Source organism: Anguilla rostrata, chromosome 5 (assembly GCF_018555375.3).
Source record: "Anguilla rostrata isolate EN2019 chromosome 5, ASM1855537v3, whole genome shotgun sequence".
Classification (NCBI taxonomy): domain Eukaryota; kingdom Metazoa; phylum Chordata; class Actinopteri; order Anguilliformes; family Anguillidae; genus Anguilla; species Anguilla rostrata.
In genome coordinates this window covers 9,504,703-9,525,814 of record NC_057937.1, presented here as the reverse complement: position 1 = coordinate 9,525,814, position 21,112 = coordinate 9,504,703, and the positions used below count along the sequence as shown (strand labels likewise).

Genomic DNA, 21,112 nt, shown 5'->3' with positions numbered 1-21,112 from the left:
GGCAGAGCTCAGTACACAATGACAACAGGCGTCTGAGCAAAATACAGATCACTGAAAAAGCCTTCAGACTATATTAGTCTTTCACTTCATCTTGAAACTAACATGAATAATGTATACACTTACAGTACTGTAATTCAACCTGTTTTTCATCAGAGTGCTTTTAACCAATATTCAATCAGTACAGTTTACTGTAATGACTCTGTGTTCTTACTGTTGCTTCTGTGGGTTGTTTTAATGTGTCTCTGCAGTTACAGTAAGTCACTGTGGAAGAGCAGCCATCCTTACACTTTAATGTAGAGGCATTTTAATACACTTTAATGTAATGGCAAGGATGTGTTGGAGGGCCCTTAACATTCTTAGCCAAAGTATGCTTATATTGCAGTGAAAGTGACATGGCATTTGAACTCTAGTGAGTGATAAACTTTCTTTTGCAAACAGGAAGCAGGCATGCATGAACTGACCTGGCTTTTGCCCTGGGTAAGGGGGGGGGGGATGGTGATGGTGATGGTGGCCCTGCCTATAAGCCTTGCTTTCCCCCCTTGTTTTAGGGATTCCCGTTTTAGGGGTACAGTACATACCTGCACCACCCTCTCAAACATGTGGGCGAGGGGCAGGTAGGACATGTGAGTGTCGCTTCGGGTTAGCGGACAGTGCACCTGCGAAAGACACACACAAGAACCGTAGGAGTCACCCTCCCCCGTACCTCCACCACCCGCTCAAACATGTGGGCCAGCGGCAGGAAGGAGATGAGGACGTCGTCGGGGCTGGGGCAGACCCGGCCCTGAGCAACGGGCGCCGCGTGGACAGGAAGAAGCACGGGGGGGCCGCAGGAAGACAGCGGGAAGGAGAGAGGAAAAGAGAGGAGCGGGGGGAGGGGGGAGGGAGGGGGGAAGGAGGAGTTAACACCAAGACAGTGAGGCGCAGGAGAGAGGGACAACAAAAGCAACGAGATGGAGGATGAAGCACAGGGATGAGAAAGTGCAGAAAGAACTGAATGCCGAGAATCTCTTAGAGAGTGAGGAAAAAGGATAGCAGGGACTGGGCACTGAGCTGGAGTTTACACACACACACACACACACACACACACAGAATAACAGAGGCTGTGCTCTGATTGTGGAGTTTACACACACAGCGAAGAGCATGGTTCAGCTGTGACATTTCTCAAATTCAGATCATATCTCATGAAGTCACTAGAGGCCAAACAGTCTGCAGCTGATCTGGTAGGGTTGCTCAGGGTTACATGGACGAACAAGGGTCCAGCTGTTTACTCGAAGCACCCGGCCGGGGCGTGAATCCCACAGCCGTACCAGCCTCTGGGCGCTGTTTTTGTTTTGGATCTCGCTGCCCCTTCCTCGGGCTTAAATGGGGGCATTGTCGCCCCGTCTCCGGAAACGGGTGCCAGGGTCCGAGGAGCCGCGTAAGCGAGCGCCGTTTGTGTCGCTAGCTCGCTCCGCCCACGCCCCCCGCCTTCTGACAGAGGGGGCATTCAGAAAAACCCTGCCCCCCCCCCCCCCTGTGGATCTCAGTTTATGGGGGAGGTGGAGCAGATACAGAGGGGGCCATGACTTTGCAGGAAAACCCTCTCAGGCCTCAGAGACTGGCAGCTTGGCTGAGCACAAACAACAGGCGTTTTCAACCGAGGGTATTCTACTATAATACGGCTGTGTGCCACTATGTTGCTGGTAGCTAATCAGCCGCAAAATGACCACTGCTGGTGTTGTCTTTAGGCAAACACATCACAAGGTAATTGCCCCTCAATGGCTGTTACCTTGTTTGTCTAAGATAGCGGTGTTTGACGAGCTGTGATTGGCTGGTCAGTCAATCAACCTTACTTGACCCCCCCCAGTGGAGCGATCTGCTTATCGCGGTCCGTTTAAGAGAGAAGCGTGCAGGAGCTGCCTTTACCTCGGTTATTTTAATGAAAGCTGCGCAGTTGGCCACCACGTTTCTGTGCGTCAGCATCGCTCCCTTTGGGTTTCCTGCAGGAGAGGGATGGGAAACGGTTAATTGTCTCAGCTCCTCTGTGGCGGTGCCTCTAGCAGGCAGCAGCCAGGGCCACTAATCTGACTAATTGCTGGTCATTATTTGCGAAGGACCCCACGGTGTGTCAGCCGTAAAGGCCGCTGTGCACAGTTACGTTTGCCTGACAGAAAACAATTTGCTTACAATGAGAACCTGTAAATCTTTGCAAGAATTAAGTGTAATTTAAGCTCACATGCACACTACACACTCAGGAGGCCCACACATGTCTTCTGCTAGCTTAAGTATATTCTGCCCCCAATCACTGTCCCTGGATAAGCCTAATCCTTTTATTCGCAACGTTGGGGCTCAGATTTCAGGTTTGGGGAGCTGATCCTAGATCAGCTGTTGCGGGCTGGAGGCTGCAGCCAGTACCTGTAGTCCCGCTGGTGAAGCAGATGATGGCCAGGTCATCAGGACTGGGAGGCTGTAAAGAGGGAACGGGGGCGGTCAGAACGGTTTCATCGCGGTCAGCTCACGCTCAGTTCTGCACAGAGTTGGCGGAGGTACTCACCGCTGGTTTCCTGTGGTTGGCTCTTCCAATCTCCTAAAAAGGAAGAACAGATGTCATTGGTCCAAGCCGGTCACCTGCACTTCATCAATGAGGCAACTCGTGACACTTGAGTTTGGGCAGTTCAGCTGTGGTACAGCATACTGTACACACAGGCCTACACCGCCTACACATCTTCAACAGCATCTACCCACTCTCCATAGTAAACACAATGTCCATGGAAACAGAATGTCCAAAGGTATAATAGTTCTCATTTGGCCAAGAGTTCTTTTGTAGGCAAATGCCTTTCCCGGCAAATGCTGTGCCCTGATTGGACACACTTGCAAGGGGAATGACAAATTGGAATTCTAGATCAAAGCATCTGCAAATCACACAATTATCCTGGAGTCAGTTTGAAAAGGAAGACCCTGTCAGAAGACCCTCTTGACAAATGTCCATGTTTCCAGTCAATTCATTAATGCTACTTGTTTCTGAGACAGGGGAAGTCAGGATACCAGCCAAGAAAAGAAAACAAACCAGCAGGTGAGCCCAGAAGTACAGTCAGAAAGAATCCAAAACTTCATTCTACTGGTTATTACCAATGTAGTCCACGATTGGCAGAAGCTTGTCTTTGTTACCTACCAGTAAAGTTAAGTCACAATAGCCTTGCCCTGTTCAATCATCGTCTGCGCCTACATTTTTCTAAAGCGTGAAACTCTCCAGTCTCACCTCCATTTCCTTCATACTGATGATCTCAATGCCGCACTTCTTCCCTTTGGCCACCAGGTCGGCGTCGAAGGGCTCCATGAGAATGAGGATGCGGATGGAGTGCTTCCGGCCCGACACGCAGTCCAAGATCAGCTGGGCTTTGTCAGCGACGTCACACACCACGGTGGCTATGGCAGCTGCAGGCAGACAGGGAGGGGACAGACCAGTCAGAGAGCAGCTCTTACAGGGAGTAAGGGCAAGGCATCTGTGGAGGCACCACCAAAAACCTGCAGGCCCTCGACATTTGTCCTGAAACTTTGACCTCAAATTAAATACAGTTCATTCTGGTGGTCACTGAGCCAGCCAATAAAAGATCTGCATTCAACTGTGAGCCAAAGTCAACGACAAACACAAGTTGAATGCCGTTTGACTCATGGTCTCCACAAAACATGAAACCCTGTGATGGCGAGCAGAGCCTTTAGAGTGGTTCACACAAGTGAGTGACTGAACACGCATATCTGAGAATGTAAATTGCCACTCGGTCTGTGGTACATCCAACTGAACATGCTCCCTGGGTTCTCCCTCACCCACCTTTGTCGATGATGTAGTTGATGGCCTCTGTGCCCAGCGTGTCATATAGAGGGACGCACACCAGGGAGTATGTATAGCAGGCCAGCTCTGCAACTGTCCACTGCAGAGGACAAAAGAAACACAGTCAGTGACATAACGGGTCACATGACACCAGCAGCTCCCTTCTTATCTGAGGTGACATGTCGCCTTCACAAACAATCTGTGAGGAGTTTGTGAATGAACATGCACAAATCCTTATAACAAAGGCAGGCCATATTTCATCAAAGTTGTCAGAGGTTATTTTTATAATTTTCTTGGGTTTCAAGAGTCATTTGTCATGGCCTGTCATGGTGTATACACTGATGCATGAAGGAACAAGGCTCTTCCTCCTTTAGTCATAGGACATTTAGGCCTATAATTGTCATGTCACACAATTAAATGAACCTTTAAGTGAATGAGGGGCATCAGCAAACTGGGAGAAGGACTAGATGATAGAGGCAATCTCCACATGACAGGGGTGGTTACTGTGGAGCAGCAGTGGTCACTAGGGCAGAGGAGCGTTCAACTTGGGAGATAACTGGTCACCCTGGTCAGGAGTGGTTCTAATGAAACAGAAGTGGTCACCAAGGCAGAGGAACTGTCCAGTTAGAAAAGGACTAGTCACTCTGGTCAGAAGCGGTCAGCTAGGTCAGCAGTGGTCAGTGTGGAAGGAGCTTCGTCATTAAGGGGCTTGTGCTATCACTGAAGATCAGTAGCGGCCGTTGTGAGAGACAGGCCTCTGAAGGACAGGAATGGCAGCGTGAGACTTACCTCAGGCCTGTTCTGTGCAAAGACGCCGATGAACTTGTCGCTGTCTTGGGAGTGGCCTCTGTGGAGCAGGGCGGAGCCCAGGTACTCAGCTTTGTCTGCCACCTGAGAGGCCACAAAAGCACACAAAGGCTACACAACAGCACACAAAGCATGCACAACAGCACGCAAAAGGGTACATTTACACTGGCATTGTGCTTCGGGACAATGCTTTGGCAGCATATGGTCCAGATCATAACTGCAGTCTGTACCCAACGTGATATCTGATCCAGGTCAGGAATGCAGTGTTGTTGCAATCTGATCCAATCACGACTCCTGTGGTATTTGTTAAATTCCATGACAAGGATCTTCAAGAGTTTTCCTAAGGTTTTTGAGGATCTTATTTGCAGGCCACTTTTGTGACACTTGCAAGCAGTGGCAACCAACCCTGACCCAGGAGATCCACCATCTTGTAGGTTTTCACTCGAACCCTACTTTGACACACCTGATTCTACTAATGAGCAGCTCAACAAGATCTGTAGCTGTTGAATTCTGTGTGTGTTTTTTTAGGTTTGGAGTGAAAACATACAGGATGGTAGATCTCCAGGAACAAGGTTGCTTATAACTGCTTTCCAGGAACGTTAGTAAAACAATAACAAGGCATGCTTGTCCCATGAAAGGAAAACATTCACAAATAGCTACTTCCTCAATCTACAGTCCACATATTAGTACATGAGATATTTGACGCTTGCTAACCTAAAATGAACCAAAAAAATGCACTTCCTTCTGTATCCCCGCCCCCTCCCCAAAAAAGAGGAAAACAGCAGAGTTCTGTCTGACTGGATGATCTCAGAGATGAGGTCAGCCATAAAGGGGAGGGGTTTAACAGACGCTCACCTCTTGGTAGGACAGCCACTCGTACGGCTGGTTTGGTTTCCGCGATCCTAGGCAGGGCCCATTATCTGCAAGATGAAATCATTTCCTTAATTAATAACTGCCTGGGGCAGTGGAAAATTTTGTCACTTGGTACAAAAAAACAACACAAGCTATCCAAAACACTGGCAAAGACAGTCATGCATGCATTACCGGCTCATGAGGGTTTACGGTCTGGAATCCCTTTGTCTGCTAGTGCAGGGAGTTATCAGTTTGATTCAAATGGCACATTGGTATGCTCCAAATTTCACATTCCATTCTATTGTTACGGCATAACTGCCACATTGGTGCGGTCTGAATCATGCACTGGTGCCACGTGTCTTGCAAATTGCACATGTGCGGTCCTCATGAAACTGGTCCAGGAGCACTTACTGGACATTTGGACGCCCCTGAGGAAGACCTCGTACATGGTCTGGGCGTCGTCGTAGAAGTGGGTCATGGGCTTATCTCCCTCCATCAGCACCGACTTGCGGGCGTACTCGCCCCCCTGCAGGAACACGGGAAAGAAAACCGCCATCGAGCGGCTCAGCAAACCGCATGATTCACCACACCTTCACTGAGCTGCCAATGAGATGCCTCTATTCGGCTTACTTTACCCACGATACAGTGGGATCTTCAGTGGAACAGATCTGATTAAAACAGGTTAAACAAGTCTTTTTTTTCCAGTCATTGGTACTTTGAGTACTTTTATTTGCATCTACTTTTACTCTTACACATACATTAAAAAAAAAAAAATTCTTCACTATACATTCATAATACATTACGATACATTATACATTACTGTACAGTACGATACATTAGAGACCACTAGTTACTCCTATTGGAAAATCTTTTAAAATCATATAAATCCTTCCAAATTACCATGGATGTCACAGAAGGTATTCAAAATAGTTTAAGCCAATAAAAAAATAATCTTTTCTTTGAAAAATTGCCCAGATAATTTGTTTATAGGTTTCATTTTCACATGTGGGTCATGTAAGGCCAGTGACTTGTCATTAGGTGCGTAGACTGCAGGGATTGCAGCTTGCTGCCACATGAGACATTTTTTGCAGGGTACTTATATTTTTTGCGCTTAAGAACTTTCTAAATTAAATCTACTTTACTACATACAGCCTAACGTCGACTACTTTTTTACACTACGGTCTCTAACTGTCATAGCACAGAGATACAGTCACGTCTTCAACACAAGCACTGGTGAAGTCAAGCTGCCTGGGCACTGGGTGCTTGTTTAAGACCGCCAGAGCGTTTGCACTTACTCACTTCAGATGTACGATAATGTATTCTGATTCAGAGGGACTCATTCCTGTCCATCACAATTTTAAGTGTGTCATTAGCAATCAAGCTTTAGGAGCATTTACCATTACGTTCATCCTCGAGTAGATTTAGGACGGCGTATCGCAGCTGTAATTGATTCGTGATTACCGACGCCCTCTTTAATCGAGCGGAGGGCTAGCGCTTTTCGGTCACGCTTACGCGCAGATTAGCATGCAGATTCTCAGCCCACTTGAGTTCCACACGTACCCTGGTTACACGAGGGTCCCATTAATCTAGCAGAGTACTGACTGCCTGAACAGCCACAAGAATTATTCCGCTGCTATTTGTGTCTCAGAAAATCGAGGGGGGGAGTGCCGCAAGAGGGCTCTTTCCAGGGCTAAAGGAGTGTGGCTGCGGCCTGTTTTTTTTTACGGGGCATCCTGCCCAACGCACGTGGCCCGCCTTAGCCCCGGGGTATGAGAAGCTTGATCAGTCACGTGGCAACCGAGTGAATTACACAAAGTGAGTTATTCCAATTCACAATATCACAACAGATTTGGGAGGGGGGTGGGGAGGGAGCGTGCAGGAAGGGGGGGGGGGGCGGACGATAGTGGTTTGGCTTGGTTTGGTAATGAAAATGAATACAGTGCCGGCCCACCCCCCCATCCCACCCCCGCCCTTCCTCTCCTCTTATCCCGAATTCATTTACCATTCCGCAGGATTATGCCCCGCCCTCGGTGCCTACCCCACCCAATCGCCTGTCTTCACTGAATCCACTACAACCTGAAAGGACGCTAATCACCACAATGCGCTCTGATCAGCTTGTAGGCGATTGGCAGGCTGAAAAAGCTCCCTCTTAGAAAACAGGAGTGACATCAAAAGCCCCTCAAATGGAAATCCTTAGGCAATAGTCTCCTTTGTTAATGAAGTAGAGCTTGCAGCAGACGTTACACAACTCAGCTCAATTCATCTTCATGCTACGTGGATAGCACGAAGTCCAGTGATAAATGCATCACTGCCAGCTTGTCTATAGATATGTATGACATACATATCAGTTGGTTCATTGATTACTGGTTGCCTTTGTGATGGAAATTTTCGATTGGCCTGATTGAGCCAGTGTCCTTCACTGTGGCACTCAAGCATCTAAACACAGCTTCCAAGTGTGAGCTGATGACAGCACTATGCCAGCTACGTGAAATAGAAATGGGGAAAAGGGGAGGGCCCTTGTAAATTCGTCCCTGGGTATGAAAGTGGCTTAGGAACCGGCAGGCGACAGATCAGGAGCAGAACCCAGCTGGCCGTAATGTGTTTTAGGGGCGGAAGCTGCAGCGATAAGGAAGCACAAAAAAAACGCAGCAGACACGTTCATTTCAATCTTGCGAAAATCGACCGTCGGCATGGAAACCCCGGGAGGATCTAATCACGTCGTCTCGGCGGGGCGCTGGCGGATGGATGTGTTTTTTGGGGCATCCCTCTCAGCGGGGCTGGTGTTCAGTGTGTAGCTCTGTGTGTGTGTGTGTGTGTGTGACATCACGGCCTCTGCCGTGATAACCGAGACACCGTTTCCACGGCAACCACATCCAGAGGCCGGGATGGAGAGGGTGGGGGGGGGGGGGGGCACATACAGAGAGGGAGAAACGGAGGGGGGTGAAGGAATGGAAGGAGAACAGAAGAGAGGACAAAATGGGGGGAGAGAGAGGAAGACAGAAAGGGGAGTGATGCAGGGATGTAAAGAGAGAGGGACAAGGGATAGACTTAAAAGAAGGAGGCAGAGAAGAGGAAGAGAAGGAAAGAGGATGAAGCCGAACATCAAGGGGGCCTCCATGATCCAAAGACAGGACTCTCCTCCAGACACGGTGGAGATGAGACTTCAAAAGAGCCGCCCGGTAAACAGCTCAGAGTGCCTCCACAGAACGAACCAGCCGGAAGCAGAGAGACAGAGCGGCTCTTTAAAAGCTTTTGAAAGCCATGCCAGCATGGAACCAGGCTACAGAGGCAGGGGCATCGCGGAGCAGTTCCACACAGTGCTATTGTCTCCATCAGACGCTGACAGGAGTCGAGACCTGTCTGATGCAGGGGTTAAACAGCGCGACGCAGTAAACTGCATTCCACTCAAAACCATGAGTTACATCACAATTTACCCATCTGGCCTTTACTGCAGCGTAGCCAAACTCTGCATGTGTGTCCAGTGCCGTTCCAGGAAATGCATCAGTCTAAAATATATGAATTGGACTGAACTGGGAAACTGCAGTGAAGCAGGGAGCGAACTGGAATTACGGCAGGGTAATTTGCGACGTGGCAGACACTGGATCATCACCCATGGTGCTGATCGATTCAAAGCTGACAGCTCGGTTATTCACACGTGATAAAACCAGCGCTAGCAGCCAGCTCATCAATCCCTGTTTTACCCTCCTTTCAGCCAGGGAGGCAATACAGTCTGCGGTTGCCCGGCAACAAGGCACTTCTGTAAACTGCTCCAGGATTGGGTAATCCGAGGCCAAACAGAAATCTGTCCAGTATGTGGGGGTTGTGACGTGGCAGGGTGCTCCGATCGGGTTTAGCGGCTGGGTGTGGAGTCTTTCGACAACGCGCTGCACCCACATTCACAGAGGCTGCAGGGTGGTGGCGTTACCGCCCAATCCCTGTGGTCGCCAAGGCCTGCCTGCCAAGAACGCACGCTCTTAGTGACATCACAGCACACGCTCTCAGTGACGCCATTAAAACTTCCCTCTGTTTCCTGCATGGATATTTTTCCCCGTCGTAGCGATGCGAGACGAGAACGATCAGAAAATTCCCTTGGCCTCAGACGCAGACGCTTGGAATGTTCTGGAATGACGGGAGCGAATGCCTGTGAGGGTGAAGTAGCGCGTACCCTTTAAAATATCTGCCCCGCGCACAAAGAAGCGACTCCTCCCCCCATCACATAGAAAAACACACAGAGGACGGAGGGAGAGAGCGCAAAAAAAACCCCTCTCGTTTGCCAGCCTGCTCGTGTTTTTCCTCAGCCCGTATAATGGCTCTGAAATGCGTCTCCGGTGGACCAATGGGCTCCTCAGGTCTCACCCCCCCAAACATCTGGTTCTCCCGGCTCCGGAACTACACTACGCTGAGACGGAAAAGCGGCTCTTTGGCTTGTTTATCCCGTTTCTTGCCAACGAGAAGGGACACGTCATGTTCCGGGGCTGCAACTTGAGGAATCCAGGCCCGCGCTGTCTAAGGAAGGCAGTTATTAAAAGTAGGCCAGCCGCAGATTCTCCTCCTCCAACACGAGAACTCAGTGACCCTGGACCTCCTGTTTACTCCACCTGCATGATGATAGATATGGCTCTGAGCCGGCAGACTCTCTAATCTGCACCGCGCCCCCCTCCCCCTCCCCCAAACCCACACATGCGCACACACACACACACACACACACACACACATACTCCCGCTCCCTGTTATTTCAGCTCTCCGAGACTGAAATTCCTTAGAAAGACTCGACTTCCTCCTGTGAATCAGTGGGTAATTACCTCCGCCCACAACAGCGGCTGCTCTCTGGAGCTCACTCAGCTTCTAAACTTTAAACTAACTTGCCTTTGCTTTGTTTGGGACGGTCTCACTGTTCTCGGCATTAGGACACCCTCCCTGAATGATATGAAGGATATTTTAAACGTTGGGCAGCTGGTTGTTTGTGGAAGGCACATACCCACGCCCTTATAAGACTGCCTGCGATTTCAGCCATTTTCATGCCTCTATCTCCCCACGGCCTGACAGTTAGTTACACGTGAATTAGGAGGAATAACAATTTAGTCATCTCAAAAAAGAGAGAGGGGAAAGTGACAAAATATTTGCTAATATTTCAGAATGCAAACACATTCTTGCACTCTGGAAAAAAAGATTAGCCCCAGCGTAGTCTTAGTTGATAATAATAATAATAATAATAGGCAGATGCAACGATCCACAATGACACTCATAGCTTTCAGCATTACTGATTAAGAGTTCATACAGGAGATTCACTGGGACAGTTCAGGATAAGTTGCTTAAAGGTACAGCAGTCCCTGGCTGGGAAATGACCCAACACACTTCTGGTAAAAAAGGTTCTGCTGTACCACCTTTAAAAAGACAAACAGGTCAGCTCCCGCGGCCGTTTCCAGGCCCAGGATCAAAGCTCAACGGGAGTTTCAATCCTGACAGAAGACTGGCAAAAACAAGCAATTACATTTATATACAGCCTTCACGGGCACTGCTTCACACAGGGGAAAATACAGGCAGGAAGAGAGGGAAGCGTTAAAACTCTCAAAGCTTGAGTGACTGACAGGGTTTTGGGCTGTCCCACACTCCCCTGTATATTCCACAAACACAAGAGCCCGAGAAATAGGAACGCCTGCTAGACGCAGCAGCAGTGTCTCACGCACGAAGTGCTTTGCAGTCGGGCCAGCCGGAGGCCTGCACTGTCTGGTTTCCGCGGCGACGCTCCTCACCTCGATCTCCACGGACTGCAGGGAGAGGTCGCAGGGCGGCTTGAGGGCCCTGGGCCGGGTGGCGTACCAGTAGGTGGTGATGGCGGCGAAGGCACCCATGCCCATCAGCGTGTTGGCGGGGAGGCTCCGCACGATCTGCCGCATGTCCCCCATCTCGGGCATCCGCAGCTGTCTCAGGAGATCTTGGGCTTGCATGGCGGGGGGCTTCGGTTCTCTATCTGCGCACAGGAACCAAGGAGAAAGAGACTTTCAGATATTTAGTGTTACACTCCTCAGTCTGCAAGGGGGGAGATATTTAGTGTTACACTCCTCAGTCTGCAAGGGGGAAGATATTTAGTGTTACACTCCTCAGTCTGCAAGGGGGGAGATATTTAGTGTTACACTCCACCATCTGCAATAGGGGAGATATGTAGTATAACACTCCCCGGTCTGCAAGAGGGAGGATATTTAGTGTTACACCCCTCAATCTGCAAGGGGGGAGATATTTATTGTTACACTCTGCAGCTTCTCTTGTCCATCATCAAGTGGGGGGTGAGCTAAGGAAACCAGAACATCAGATTCTAATGAACTAACAGTAGATATCACATATAGATGGAAAGATCAGAAAGAGTCTGTTATACCGCCACAGTGTTAGTGTCGGGGGATTTCCTTTTCCTGGTGGAAATTCCAGCTATCAGCCTAAGATGGAATCTGCTCCAGTTGGATAACCTCTGGAATTTGGTGGTTGTTTCTGTACCAAGCTCTGGCCCATCAGCTGGACATTGTCTGGCCAGCATGGTTGCCATCCCAACCATCTTGTTGCCAATCTTGCCAGTCTCCAAGCCAGCTTTAAACCAGCTGGACCAGTTTAAACACAAGGCTGGAACCAAGCTGAAATTTCCACCAGGGTTTTTCTTTCCTTTTGCAACATAAAAAACGGCCAGTTGAATTTCACCCTGGCTCTTGGCCAGTGCTCATTTTCATATCGTCTGTCGATTTCAACATTCAACTTGCAACTTCCGCCTGCTCTCCTGGCAAGGAACACAAATCACGTCCTCCCTCTCTCTCCTGTCCTGTCGCAGTGGGGCTCATCCAAATATGGCTTCATCACCCAGATCTGAAGATTGAACCCTGACCTGACCCATTATCACGCAGTTGAATAAAAATACTATGCCTCTTGAGTCGTGCCATGTCACCCCATGCAGTTTCACTTTCATACTTATTGTGCTCTGTGAACATGTACCAGGGTCAGCTGACCCTGTGTTCAGTGGAGCGAGGTTACTAAGGAGCAAGGCCCGTCACCTGCCCCCACCCGCACCCCCACCCCCCTGAACTGATCTAGTATCAGCCCATCAACACCGATTATGCACCCAACCGTCCAACCAGGGGGCACCATTGGCGTATCCATGGAGACCAAAGCTGCGACATGGTGCCTAGGCGTTGTGCAAGTCACACTCTCGCTTCCTCCGTCTGACATTTCACTTAAAGACTCCGCCCTCCCCTGGCCCTCGAGGCTTGGTTGGCGTGCGGAAGCAACGTTCAACCAGCTGAACGCGACAGCGCTGCCATCTCCTTCTGTCTATGAAAAGCCAGGGTCACATGACCTCCAGCCCCGGAGATGTCACCGCGTGAGGTCTCAATGTGACAGTGAGGACCGGTGTGTGACTGAATGGTGCAGTGCGGTGCGGTGCGGTGCAGCCGTGGCGTTTAGATGTGGGGGCGGCTCTTTCTCTGGCCATCCAGACCGAGCGCGCTCAGACTATATTTGGGGTGGAGGCAGGATGGCAGATGTGGCGAGTGCGTTAAGAGAAGTCACACGGGTGAACGCTATGAATATCCTTCACTACCACAGAAGCCATCCACAGTTGTTTATTTTGGCAGCAGGAGCAGGGAGAGGTTTGATCTGCCTTCAGTTTACGGCAGTGCTACAACACTGCTGTTCAGACCAAACTAAATCAGATTAGGTTAAATCCTCTTCATTCTGCAAATAATCATTTCATATCCCGACATTCTCTCCGAGCTGTCGTTTCATATTCCAGAAAACTAAGCTAAACGAGCAAAGAGAAACAACATCCCCGATGCCTACTACAAACAAACAGACCTTCTCTAGCACTAACGGCCAACGCTTTCCAGAACCACACAGGATGTGATGTAACCATCCGTTGCTGCGGGTGATGCCCCTCGCAGGCCAGACAGTGCGTTCACTTCTGCTTTTCCCACAGTTGCAACCAATCCCTCTTTACAGTTGCATAAATATCAATTTCAAAACAGTGACCACACTTTCCCTACTTTTCAAGGGCAGGTCTCACCAGATAGTAGCCTAAGTTCATTTAGAAGTCGTAACGATTGTGTAAAAGCTGTCTTCTCACTGATGAGAGTTCACAGTACACCGACGTGAGGCAATTTATTCCCTCGCTCTGAGTCTAAACGTATCGCAGGAAAAACATTCAGAGTTCACGATGCCAGACCCCGGTGCTTTCCCAAATATCAGCTATTTTCTGTGTTTCTGGGAAGGAGCACTTCCTCATTGATGGGAAGTCATTTCACACTGAAAACAATGCTACATTGGATAAACGTAAACTTTTTTTACTTCAATCTGCTACACCTATATTCCTCAAGCTTTCGCAGTTGAAAAGTTTTCAGTTCATTTCCATTCAGAAAACCTAAAAATAAATGTGTACTGTAACAAACTTAAGTCAACTTTTAAGTTTATCCAACAAAAAATTTAAGTGCAGTACACAATATATAAGACATAAAAGTAACAATAATTAACATGATTATCTCAGTGCAGACAAAGCACTGAGAGATCTGTTTCATGTCTGGTCGTTTAAGGCGAACGATGCAGCGTAGAGGAGCTGTGTCTGTTTAGGGAAGTACAGGTCCCTCAGCGTGCGACAGTGCGTGTAAAATTACATGCGGGAAGGGCATCGGCGAGGGACAGAAGCGAGACGAGCGTGATCCCGAAGACGAAGAAGAAAAAGAGGAATAAGAGCCGGTTCTGTGTCTGCGAGCGGAGGCAGGCGGTGGTGAAAAATTCAGCTTCTCCACCCGCAGACTGAGAGCACTACTACTGTACACAAAGCTGTGCATCGCCATTTTACATTCATACGACGCTAGTGCTCCCCCCTCCCTGTACCCAATTACATTTGCATTCTTATTGCTCGTGGTTATCCGTCATTAAGCTGATTAGATGATAAATGACTGGGCAAAAAAAGATTACCTTTGTGCTTTTTGATCACAGGTTTTAACTATATTTACAGAAGGACATTTGCGTCTGGTAAAACTGCACACGCATGGCTTCTTTTTGTGAACTTTTATACAGTGTAATTTTATTTTTTAAACTGAAGCGGAGTAGGGCCGTACGCTGCATGTTGCGCTGCATTGTGTCAGAGGGAACAGGCCAATGGCTGCTGGGCAAGGGCAGACACAGGAAGTGAGAGAAGCAGCAGCCGCCACAGGCTGCCGCTAACCCCTTCACGCCGTTATGAATGAAATCCATCTGCGCTTGACCCGATTCCTGTCTCCGTTTACCCAGCGATAAACTACTTCCCTGCAAAACGGCCTCGTGGGAGAAAAAAAAGGACTGATTTATGAGATACGGCTACAGGTGTTCAAAGACCGCTTGCAAAGAAGCCTAATTCCTGAACAGGTCGTAATTCAACTAAGACTATAATTCATAGGGTAACAGTCCTACAGAAGCAGGTTAACTATCCCCCACACGAAGACCGCCATGCAATGCTTGTTAAAATCCCGGGAAGTGGTAATGCAAATCATTTTTATCCATTAACTCATTTTTTTTTTTGCATTGGTTTGATCCTGCACATTATATGAACAGCAGCACCCGGACACAGCCTTGTTTCTAAAACACAATGAAAGCACGCCAGTTCTACTAATGTAAACCCCTTGGTTAATCATTTTTTTTTGCCCAAACAAAACAGCACGGACAAAGAAAGGAATTCCCCTACGCTGAAACGAGGAAGTGAATATCAGTTTCAGACTGAAGGGATAAATTTTCACCTCTTTCACGCAGCAGACAAGCGCTGCTCTGTTACTCTGCTAACAAGCTCCGGAGCACACACTCAACACTCCCATGACAAAATTTACTAGGACAAGGCGAGTTCAAATGACCCCCAACACAGAGTACAAAGAAAGGACTGGGACAGTGCTAAAGCCAATCAAACTTAAATGAAAAAAATAAACAATACTCACGCGACCAGTCTGCCTGTTAGTATATCTCCTCTATAGGTATGATTTTTTTTTTAAAAAGGAGGGAAAAAATTAATAGCCTTGATTACGCCGACATCACAGCGTGGTTTTCCAACAGCGAACCTCAGGGGCGAATTAACTACCCACAGTCGGCCAGTTTATCGTGGATAAAATTCCAGTCAGTGCCTATGAATAGCGCAGCGATGCCACTCACCAGCAACAGGACCCTGCTCTGTCGTAGCGACTGAACCCGTTGCACCACGCACTACTCTACTCCAGCACGACCGCGTCACTTAAAGACCCGCGAGGCGGAGGGGGGGTGGGGGGGGGTGGGAGTGGATCACAGGTCATGGCACGGCTCACCGTGGGTTTGTCCTCGAAAGGTCGGCGGTGCTCGGAGGCTCCGGAATCCTCCGGCCCGCTATCGCGCCGACGACGGCGGAGGTGAGAAAGGACAGGTTAATCTCCCCCCTCACATGCCCCCCCACCCCCCCCACGTTATCTTGGGCAAACACCGTCCCGCCCGCCCGGCCTTGCCACCCCGGGCGCTGGGATTCCGGCGGGGTGGGGAAATCGAGGAATGCGCCGATACGAAGAGCGCCGGAGTAAACTGTGGCGTGTTTGCGTGCGCCGCTGCGTCTGAGCGAGCGCTCGGGCGTGTTTACCGCCGCTGCGTCTGAGCGGGCGCTCGGGCGTGTTTACCCCCGCTGCGTCTGAGCGGGCGCTCGGGCGTGTTTACCCCCGCTGCGTCTGAGCGGGCGCTCGGGCGTGTTTACCGCCGCTGCGTCTGAGCGAGCGCTCGGGCGTGTTTACCCCCGCTGCGTCTGAGCGGGCGCTCGGGCGTGTTTACCGCCGCTGCGTCTGAGCGGGCGCTCGGGCGTGTTTACCGCCGCTGCGTCTGAGCGGGCGCTCGGGCGTGTTTACCCCCGCTGCGTCTGAGCGGGCGCTCGGGCGTGTTTGCGTGCGCCGCTGCGTCTGAGCGGGCGCTCGGGCGTGTTTGCGTGCGCCGCTGCGTCTGAGCGGGCGCTCGGGCGTGTTTACCGCCGCTCGGCCCGGCCCGCGTACCCGCGGCGTGGAGACCCAGGCTCCAGAGCAGGGGCGTCCCATCTCATCCTGAAAGGAGTGGGTGCGTGTGGGCTCAGTTTTTTTTTTGTTAGCCCGGGACTATAATTTAAATGATTTAAATAATTTAGTAAGCAAAAACAAAAACCTGCACCCACACCAGCTCTTTTTGAGATAAGACTGGACACCACTGCTTTAGAGTGTAAGAAATCTGTCTCTGATGCCAATATGTCTGCTGACCACACATTCCCTTGATCTTATCATTATCACAATACAGTTGGTACAATGGTAGAATAGCGACCGGGAGTGAGAGATTGGGAACCATTCAAGTCAACAGACGTGCTAATTCAATCACAATAGGACGGCCAATACACTATGGCCTAATTGATAGGTGTTACAAGGACTGACTACATCCGTCTTGGTATGTGTATTCAACACTACTGATCAAAGCTTGGAAAACAAATAAGAAGCAGCCTCTGGAAAGGTTTGTGGTTCAGTCTGACTCTGCTGAATCCAAGGTGTCATTCGTGCGCTTTGTCACTGCCGGTATTGGAAATAAACCTTGTACTTTTTCATCACGTTCGAGAGACGTCCTTTTTTTCCTTACAAGAGGGTGACTCAAACGTGAAAAGTATGGAATAAAAGAAGCCTGTCTTTATCCCTCTCTCTGTCTGTCTATCTTCCCTTCACATAATCTCATCCACCATGAGGCTTCGCCTTTGAACAGGCCCCATGCCTGCTCATACATTTCACAACAGAACTCTGGCACGGTCTTGATGGTTTGTGTGTGGGAGGGGGGCTTGTGCATCACATGATCAGACACACCCCCCCCCCCCACCCCCACAAACGTCTCCCAGGTCTTGCAGGGGAAAGGTGAGCCGCCCCTCCTCCCTCTCAGTCCTCCATACTTGGCCTGTGAAGATGGCAAGCCAATGACAGCTCAGGCCTGGAGTCACCCCACACTGGAGCGGCCAGCAGAGAGAGAGAGGGGGGTGGGTGAGGGCATCTGAGGCCAGAGGCTATATAAAACACAATGTCGTATAAATGGAAGGCATCAGGAAGGGGGGGGTGGGGTGGTGGTGGGGGGGCTTTGTTTAAAAGAACATCCAGCTGTTTGGGAGGGTGCTGGTGTGGAACACAGAGAAGGCCAGCTGTCTGACCCGGAAATGCAGTGACACCAACAAACACTGAGCCACTTTGAATTATACAGCCCAGTCACCTGCATTAAACAGGACTGCACGGGAGGGACACTGACTCTGTTACAGCCGCTCGTGTTTTCCTCTAAGAGTTCCTTTTATTACCAACACACCCCAGGGGTACAGTGTCCTGTGTGTTTAATCCATTCAGCTGCATTGCTAAACAGCAAAGGCTGCCTATCTCCTTATCTCTCTGAAGGACAAAAAAAAAAAAAACACTGAAAGAGGTCATTCAATGAACTCAGGTGGAAAAGCATTCAGTGGGTATTCCAGCAGATTCCACCGCCTGACACAGGTGCCAGATCCGCAGGGGCGTGTCCTGCAGGGGCGTGTCCTCGCGTAAAGCTCACCTGAATCAACCTGCAGAGAACGCGGAATCACGCTACCACAGAGCGGCCAAACAGGAGGGGGGGCGGGTCCTCACCAACCGTCACTCACCTGAAAGTGACGCTCGTAAGGCACACCGACCTCGTCTTCGCTTAAGACGGGAACCGCCCCTCGGGTCGCTCGCGCCGCCGCCCCGTTCGGCCACGACCCCGTCCCCGCCCCCGCCCCCGCGGTCTGGGGTGACCCGCGGGCGCTGCCGCCAGGGGCGCACACGCGTTTAGACCCCGCGGCTTTTTCACGGCGGGGTGGCACGGGCACACCGCTTCGTTACCGCCAGCAGAGAGCGAGTTGGACCCGCGGGGGGGTGCTGTCAACACCAACCCCCCCCCACCCCACCCCCCGGCTTTGTTTTAGCAGTAGAGGGCAAAGGGCCCATTAGACGGTCCAGAGGTCACCATGGATTCCCCTAAGCTATGGCTGCTCCTATAATCCCTCTCACCACCCATCGCTCACAGGAACAGGGAAACAATCCAATCGTGTTCGAACGTGCCCGTGCAAAACCACACTGCGCTTTTTAAGGATCGCTGTTTCAATTTGTACTGCTTCCTCCTCACTAAAAAAATACTCCCCATGAGAGCAGATTTTTACTGTAGAATGTTAGATGTCTGTCATCATTAACAGTTCAGTCCTGGCAACTGGATGTCTAAAAATAACTTATATATTGACCGTTGTGACCTGTGACCTTTCACCTACATGCAGACAATCATTATACCGGAACACAACACCATCATGACTGTATCTGTAGGTCGGGGTGGTTAACACAATCAAATCACAAGTGGACTACTGAAACGACATCGAAATTACAGCCCTTCTGCCCCCACCACCCACCATGAAAGTGAGAAGAATGCAGATTGAGGCTCAAACTTTATCTTCACTTCTTATCAGATAACACTGTGCAGCGCGTATGGAAGATGCGGCCAAAATCAGGGCTCCACAGTGCTCCCATTTCAGGAGCATTTGCTCCAGAAAACTGATGTGTGCTAACTGGAAAAATAATTTAGGAACACATCTGCTAACAGGGATCCATTAGTGTGCTCCGGAATTTTTCACTTTTGGATTACACGAGCTCCTCGGACAAAAATAAGTTAGCGCAGAGCCGTTAAAATTCACCTACGCCCCTCCAGTGGGTCTGAGTGACCCCTGCGTCCGCTCCACGTGTGCCCTGTTTTTGGGCTGGCGGTGAGTTCCGTGACCCGTGACACCACAGTGTCAGTGGGTTTCTGACGCTCTCCTGCCAAACATCTCAACACAAAGGCAGCAGTGTTGGGATGGGGGGGGCCAGTCTCCACCCCCCATCGGGAGGGAGAGAATCTCAAACACGCCCCTCCACCCACTCCCTTGCCCTCGTCTCGCGATTGGTCGGCGGAGCGTGGGGCGTGGGGGGAAAGATCTCTGCCATCTGGGTGTAAGGTTGCCCCCGGCAACTCTTTCCAGAACCTGAGCCTGACCTTGAAAGCCTGGCAGTGGACGGTCCCAAAACCAACGGCCCGAGCGGGGATAAAGAGCTCCATCACATGATGCCATTTTTTTTTTTGGGAGTGGGGGGGGGGGGCGGGAATTTAGAGCAAGGTTCATCCCCTCAGCTGAGGGATTTTCAGCACCACACAGGTATCCTCTGTTACAGTGAATTAATAAACGTCTGGGTTTTCTTTATGGAAACATCGAGTCCAACAGCCAAACAGCTCATTAATAATTAAACTGCGTGCTATTATATTTCAGCACATCAGGCATTGTGTTTTATGCTACAGTGGGTTTATGAATATATAGTGATTATTCAGGCCTACAATGCAGTGCCTGTGCTATGAAAATATGGTGGAAAGTCCTTGTGTTGCGATGGAGAAGGTTGTGTAGTCAGGCTCCTCAGATAAGGGCATCTGACTGAAACCACATCAACAGAAAAGAGGATGTTTACAGGAGTAGCACATTCTTAGTGTTTAGCTACTAAACTAATACTACTAATGTTTTTGCTCTGACTGCTGGCATGTCAGTCGACAATGTGTGTGTGTGTGTGTGTGTGTGTGTGTGTGTGTGTGTGTTTGCTTGTGTGTGTGTGTGTGTGTGTGTGTGTGCGTGATTCCATCCATTCTAGAAGTGGGAATACTAAATGGTTTAAGCGCAATGCTGAGCTTGCTTAAAAAACTAAAAAAAAAAAAAAAGCTTTTTTTGGGTTTCTAGTCCTCCAAGGGAAAAAAAGCCCGAGCAGTTATGACACTGTGGTCTAACACTGTCTGTTTCCTTTTGGCTGGGCAGACAGAAGGATCTGGTGAGGGAGCGGGTTGTAAACACAGCCCCTCCCGCCTCTGCCCTGGCACCCTGGGCGGGACAGAGTTCTCTGCCCTGCAGTAACCCCCCCGCGCGCGCGCACACACACGCACACGACCCAGCCCCTCGCTGGCGTCCGCTCAGACGAGAGAGAGAGAGAAAGCGGCACAGTGTCTAACCTCGCTCGACCCTCCCCCCTCCCCTCAGCCGCACACAAAGGAGCCCTCTGCAGGGAGCTGGGAGCCACGCCGCCTGCCGCCCCCCCCCCCGGCGGCCCCCCGGCGGGGTGCGTGCGGCTGGCCTGACCCCGCCTATCCCACGCCGCCCGGAGGAGCCGCCGGTTCTGCTCTGAGGCACGACAGAGGCCATCCCCCCCCCCTTCACCCCCAAACCCACACCAACCACCGACGCTGCAGCACCACCCCCCTTCCCCCCCACATCTCTGAATGAGGAAGTAGGAAGTAGAGCAGAACCCACACAGGGCCACAGACCTGAACCAGAACCAGCCTTATTCAGTTGTCACACACAATGAAATGTCCAGTGTTGTTCTGGCCCTAACAGAGCACATGTGAGTCCATTATCAGACCGTATGTACTCTGTAAGAGTTGATTTAACACCGAACATTTTACTGTGCGTCAGCTGAGGAAGTCATTTCAATGCCAAGGAAATGAACGGGGGGGTGCCTGACCCTGGGCTCTGCCCAAACCAGTTTCAGTAAGACCCAGGCCGTTTGACCCCCAGGGAATTCAAATAAAGCAACTTATGAAACACCACTGGAAAGAAGCATCAGACAGTCTTGA

The 21,112-nt window shown here is 50.3% G+C and overlaps 1 protein-coding gene across 5 annotated transcripts in view; it reads right to left on the bottom strand.

Moving 5' to 3' along the window:
- Positions 1-21,112, bottom strand: part of acsl1a (acyl-CoA synthetase long chain family member 1a) — a 33,403-nt gene that overhangs the window by 5,973 nt on the left and 6,318 nt on the right. The window contains exons 1-11 of one of the 5 annotated variants that reach the window (XM_064335022.1): positions 15,769-15,790; positions 11,221-11,438; positions 5,879-5,993; positions 5,471-5,535; positions 4,598-4,699; positions 3,809-3,908; positions 3,239-3,414; positions 2,534-2,566; positions 2,395-2,446; positions 1,906-1,979; positions 579-656 (exon numbers count right to left, since the gene is read on the bottom strand). In XM_064335022.1, the coding sequence (XP_064191092.1) occupies positions 579-656; positions 1,906-1,979; positions 2,395-2,446; positions 2,534-2,566; positions 3,239-3,414; positions 3,809-3,908; positions 4,598-4,699; positions 5,471-5,535; positions 5,879-5,993; positions 11,221-11,415 (990 nt within the window). In that variant the 5' untranslated portion in view covers positions 11,416-11,438; positions 15,769-15,790. Of the gene's footprint in view, positions 1-578; positions 657-703; positions 782-1,905; positions 1,980-2,394; positions 2,447-2,533; positions 2,567-3,238; positions 3,415-3,808; positions 3,909-4,597; positions 4,700-5,470; positions 5,536-5,878; positions 5,994-11,220; positions 11,439-15,408; positions 15,596-15,619; positions 15,687-15,768; positions 15,791-21,112 lie in introns of those variants that run through there. The other 4 variants (XM_064335020.1, XM_064335021.1, XM_064335023.1 and 1 more) reach the window with 4 other exon arrangements.